The sequence below is a fragment of the Notothenia rossii genome, assembly GCF_949606895.1.
Source record: "Notothenia rossii genome assembly, chromosome: 3".
NCBI lineage: Eukaryota > Metazoa > Chordata > Actinopteri > Perciformes > Nototheniidae > Notothenia > Notothenia rossii.
In genome coordinates, this window is record NC_136901.1 from 45,273,916 (window position 1) to 45,278,915 (window position 5,000).

Sequence of the window (5,000 nt, forward strand, 5' to 3'; positions counted from 1 at the left end):
AGTTCCTGCCGTTGATACGTTAGTTCAAACAGTAACAACGGACTATTTTTCTGAGCGGATGCATGTCAATTTAAATCAACACATAAAACTATTTTTTAAATCAATAAAAGCATTTCAATGAATAGTGGGAGTCATAACGTTACTTTGTTGAAAATGTGGCCGTGTGATAAGCGGGATAATGTGCAGTGACTTGGTCATTATGGGGAAAAGAACACCTTCATGGCGATCTAGATCCCTCCGCTTCGCGTCGGGCTCCTGATCAGCCTGTCGGTATTCTTTTCCCCATAATGACCGCGTCGCAGCACATTATCCCTTACTTGTATTATCCCAAAAGCAACATTTAGTAAGGTACAAACTGCTTAAATATAACATATTTAATCAGTTTTTACCAAAAGGATAATTAGCAAGTCAACAACCAATGGTTTGTTAGTCAGGGTATTACTTTACCTCTCTATAACAAACATTAAGATCATTCAAAATGTAGCTTTCAGAAATATAAAAGCTGCATCTATTGAACAAGAAATCTCCTTTTACAGGTCAGTCCAACGTATATACAATTAGAGACTCGTGCTCAAGAGAAGTGGAACACAACAGTTCAATAATAACACATTTAAATGATATAATGCTAGGTTAGAGGTAGATTTAGACTTTTTTAATACTACGACTAATTTAGTTTTTGTAACAAACAGTACCTCCACGTAGTCTGTGGGACAGGGACAGGTGTTGTCCACCTGACTGGAGATCAGCTCAGGGAGAGGAGGACACCAGGAGCTCTCCAGGCTTGACTCCTCCACCTGCACAAATATACAGGAAGTACACACATCCTGTACTCAAGTAGAAGTACACACATCCTTTACTCAAGTAGAAGTACACACATCCTGTACTCAAGTAGAAGTACAAACATCCTGTACTCAACTAGAAGTACACACATCCTGTACTCAAGTAGAAGTACAAACATCCTGTACTCAACTAGAAGTACACACATCCTGTACTCAAGTAGAAGTACAGACATCCTTTACTCAAGTAGAAGTACACACATCCTTCACTCAAGTAGAAGTACACACATCCTTTACTCAAGTAGAAGTACACACATCCTTTACTCAAGTAGAAGTACAAACATCCTTTACTCAAGTAGAAGTACAGACATCCTTTACTCAAGTAAAAGTACAGACATCCTTTACTCAAGTAGAAGTACAGACATCCTTTACTCAAGTAGAAGTACAAACATCCTTTACTCAGGTAGAAGTACACACATCCTTTACTCAAGTAGAAGTACAGATACTCGTGTTTAAAAATACTCTGGTGAAAGTAGAAGTACTGACTAAACTTCTTTACTCAAGTCAAAGTAAAGAACTTTGAAATGTACTTCAGTAAAAAGTACCCATAACTAGCAGCTGTTTTAAAGAGTACCTGACCTCCCTTTATATTAATAGAACAATAACGTCATTGTTAGCTAATGAATGTTTCCATGCTGAACAACGGCAACATGACAACGTTTTCATTGGTCCCTCTTCTTTAGAGAAGACCAGGAAATGATGGATACACGGATCGTGTTCAAATCAATAGGCACGCAATGACTCTAAATAATAATGATCACGCCACCAAACACACATTCAAACTAAAGGAACCAGCCTGTTTGGAAAATGAGAGAAGTAGAAAGTACAGGTATTTGAGTTCAAAATGTAAGAAGTAGAAAGTACAGGTATTTGAGTTCAACATGTGAGAAGTAGAAAGTACAGGTATTTGAGTTCAACATGTAAGAAGTAGAAAGTACAGGTATTTGGGTTCAACATGTAAGAAGTAGAAAGTACAGGTATTTGTGTTCAACATGTAAAAAGTAGAAAGTACAGGTATTTGGGTTCAACATGTAAGAAGTAGAAAGTACAGGTATTTGTGTTCAAAATGTAAAAAGTAGAAAGTACAGGTATTTGGGTTCAACATGTAGGAAGTAGAAAGTACAGGTATTTGTGTTCAACATGTAAGAAGTAGAAAGTACAGGTATTTGAGTTCAACATGTAAGAAGTAGAAAGTACAGGTATTTGAGTTCAACATGTGAGAAGTAAAAAGTTCAGGTATTTGGGTTCAACATGTAAGAAGTAGAAAGTACAGGTATTTGAGTTCAACATGTAAGAAGTAGAAAGTACAGGTATTTGGGTTCAACATGTAAGAAGTAGAAAGTACAGGTATTTGGGTTCAACATGTAAGAAGTAGAAAGTACAGGTATTTGTGTTCAACATGTAAGAAGTAGAAAGTACAGGTATTTGTGTTCAACATGTGAGAAGTAGAAAGTTCAGGTATTTGAGTTCAACATGTAAGAAGTAGAAAGTACAGGTATTTGGGTTCAACATGTAAGAAGTAGAAAGTACAGGTATTTGGGTTCAACATGTAAGAAGTAGAAAGTACAGGTATTTGTGTTCAACATGTAAGAAGTAGAAAGTACAGGTATTTGTGTTCAACATGTGAGAAGTAGAAAGTTCAGGTATTTGAGTTCAACATGTAAGAAGTAGAAAGTACAGGTATTTGAGTTCAACATGTGAGAAGTAGAAAGTTCAGGTATTTGGGTTCAACATGTAAGAAGTAGAAAGTACAGGTATTTGTGTTCAAAATGTAAGAAGTAGAAAGTACAGGTATTAGTGTTCAAAATGTAAGAAGTAGAAAGTACAGGTATTTGTGTTCAAAATGTAAGAAGTAGAAAGTACAGGTATTTGTGTTCAACATGTAAGAAGTAGAAAGTACAGGTATTTGTGTTCAACATGTGAGAAGTAGAAAGTACAGGTATTTGTGTTCAACATGTAAGAAGTAGAAAGTACAGGTATTTGAGTTCAACATGTAAGAAGTAGAAAGCACAGGTATTTGTGTTCAACATGTAAGAAGTAGAAAGTACAGGTATTTGTGTTCAACATGTAAGAAGTAGAAAGTACAGGTATTTGTGTTCAAAATGTAAGAAGTAGAAAGTACAGGTATTTGGGTTCAAAATGTACTGAGTGTGTGTGTGAGGAAGTCCGTGGATTGGTCAATTTGGACCAATCAGCGGGGGCTTAACGTAACGGCTCCGCGGACGTAACGTAACGGCTCCACGGATTGGTCCATTTCGTTCCGGGTACGGTTGACATCATGCGTACCCGGAAGAATCAAATGGACAATGACGTATCTCCAACGAGGCGTTTTGGGGAGGTCTTTTCTGTGTTAGAGTTTTACTCCTACAGGGTGTACTTTGAGGGTTTTGACTCTGCAGACTGTTTACATGCAGAACAACCTTCATAACACACAAGGGGACGGGGAATAACCGGAAAAGCATGACATGGGACCTTTAAGTTTTGCTTCTTTGTTTTGACTTTTGTAAAGGCCTCTTTTCTTTGTTGCATGTGTAAAAAGTTTTTTTATTTTATTTTGAGCATTGCCTAATATCATCCAAACCATCGGAGGCCAAGCAACTCATCGACTGTGAGTAACACGAATATAAAGGAAAGAAAACGAGATATAAATGTCTTTCGAAGGCGTCTAGTGTCTTGATGGAAAACAAGGAAGGAAGCCACGACATGCATTTATAAAACACTACAGATATTTTGAAACGTGGACTTACTGGAACCGGGTCGCTGCGAGTGGCGATCTCCAGCAGAATGATGGAGTAACTGTGAAGACATGCAGAGGGTATTAACTCTGTCTGTGTGTGTGTGTGTGTGTGTGTGTGTGTGTGTGTGTGTGTGTGTGTGTGTGTGTGTGTGTGTGTGTGTGTGTGTGTGTGTGTGTGTGTCCTTGTGGGGACCCCGACAAAACGTCCCCACAAGTTGAACCATCACATTTTCTGTTCAGATAAAGGTTGGAGTTAAGTTGGATTGTGGTCTCCCTGATATTTCATTGTTAATATTATTATATTTTTTACTTTAAATACAGTCTTTCAGTGTTATGCGCCCCCTACAGGATCCTCAGAGTTACTGAAAATATGTCAATTAGTATTGAGTAATTAATAATGATGGCCATGTCTATACATTGTGAAAACCGTGTGGATATCATTTATTGTTTTGCTTCCTAACCAAGCCTGGAATATTCTCCCAGTTGCATTTAACATTGTCGTTACGAAATGCATTAGCGTTAGCATTAGCATTAGCTCAAGTTTTTTGCAACACTGCAATTTTTCAAACCTTTTTATCTCAAATAAAAAGTCCCTGAAATCGGCATTCTGAAACTTTTAGTATAAATAATTATGTAAAAGAGTGTGTTCCTATGTCTTGCTTCAATTACCAGATGTTTGCATTCTTACGATTTCAAAATGAAAAATAATTTGAACCTATATCAGAATCAGAATCAGGTTTATCACCAGGTAGTTTGACACGTACGAGGAATTTGACTTAGTGTCATGCTGCATACATACACTGATAAGAACTATTTTAAGAAAACTAAAATAACATTAAAACATTTTATTTTTAAAAACATAGCAGTGTATTGTATTGTTTGCATTGAAATAGAATGGAATGAAATATGTGCAGTAATAAGAAAAGAAAGATATTGTGTACTTTGTGTGCATCCACGTGTGTTTTTAAATAAAGTTGACATAAATGTTATTTGGGTGCACCTGAACACGTCTGCAGCGAGCGTGGGCTCCATGCTGGAGTTATGAAACTCGGGCGGCATGTAGACCTCCTGAAGTCTCTGCTGATAGGACGAAAGAGGCTCCGCCCCCTCGTGCCTGCGATACATTCTCAACCCGAAATCTGATAGATAAGATAAGATAAAATGGATCTTTATTAATCCCCGCGGGGAAATCAGGCGTTTATAGCAGCAGCAGGGTCAGAGTTCAAAACAGGATTCACACAGGGTACAAATAGAATACAAATTAAAATAATAATACAGCTAAAATAAAGTGATTAAGTAACTATTGAAATGTCTTAAAAAGCCTAACAATAATATATACAAGTTGAAAAACAGTGTCCCAACGCTAACAATTAAACCAAGTACGATAAAAGTTAAAGAGTTGTGAAAAATAAATGGAGAAGATAGAG

General features: G+C 37.0%; 2 protein-coding genes across 2 annotated transcripts in view; one reads left to right on the forward strand and one right to left on the reverse strand.

The window, feature by feature from the left end:
• LOC307032935 (atrial natriuretic peptide receptor 1) overlaps window positions 1–5,000 on the reverse strand; it is a gene marked incomplete at its 5' end in the record, with an annotated part of 24,699 nt that overhangs the window by 6,372 nt on the left and 13,327 nt on the right. Inside the window, 3 exons of the mRNA XM_079671210.1 lie at window positions 693–794; window positions 3,584–3,632; window positions 4,574–4,712. Of these exons, the coding sequence (XP_079527336.1) occupies window positions 693–794; window positions 3,584–3,632; window positions 4,574–4,712 (290 nt within the window). The remainder of the gene's footprint in view (window positions 1–692; window positions 795–3,583; window positions 3,633–4,573; window positions 4,713–5,000) is intronic.
• LOC307031599 (nephronectin-like) overlaps window positions 1–5,000 on the forward strand; it is a 63,475-nt gene that overhangs the window by 2,215 nt on the left and 56,260 nt on the right. The window lies entirely within an intron of this gene.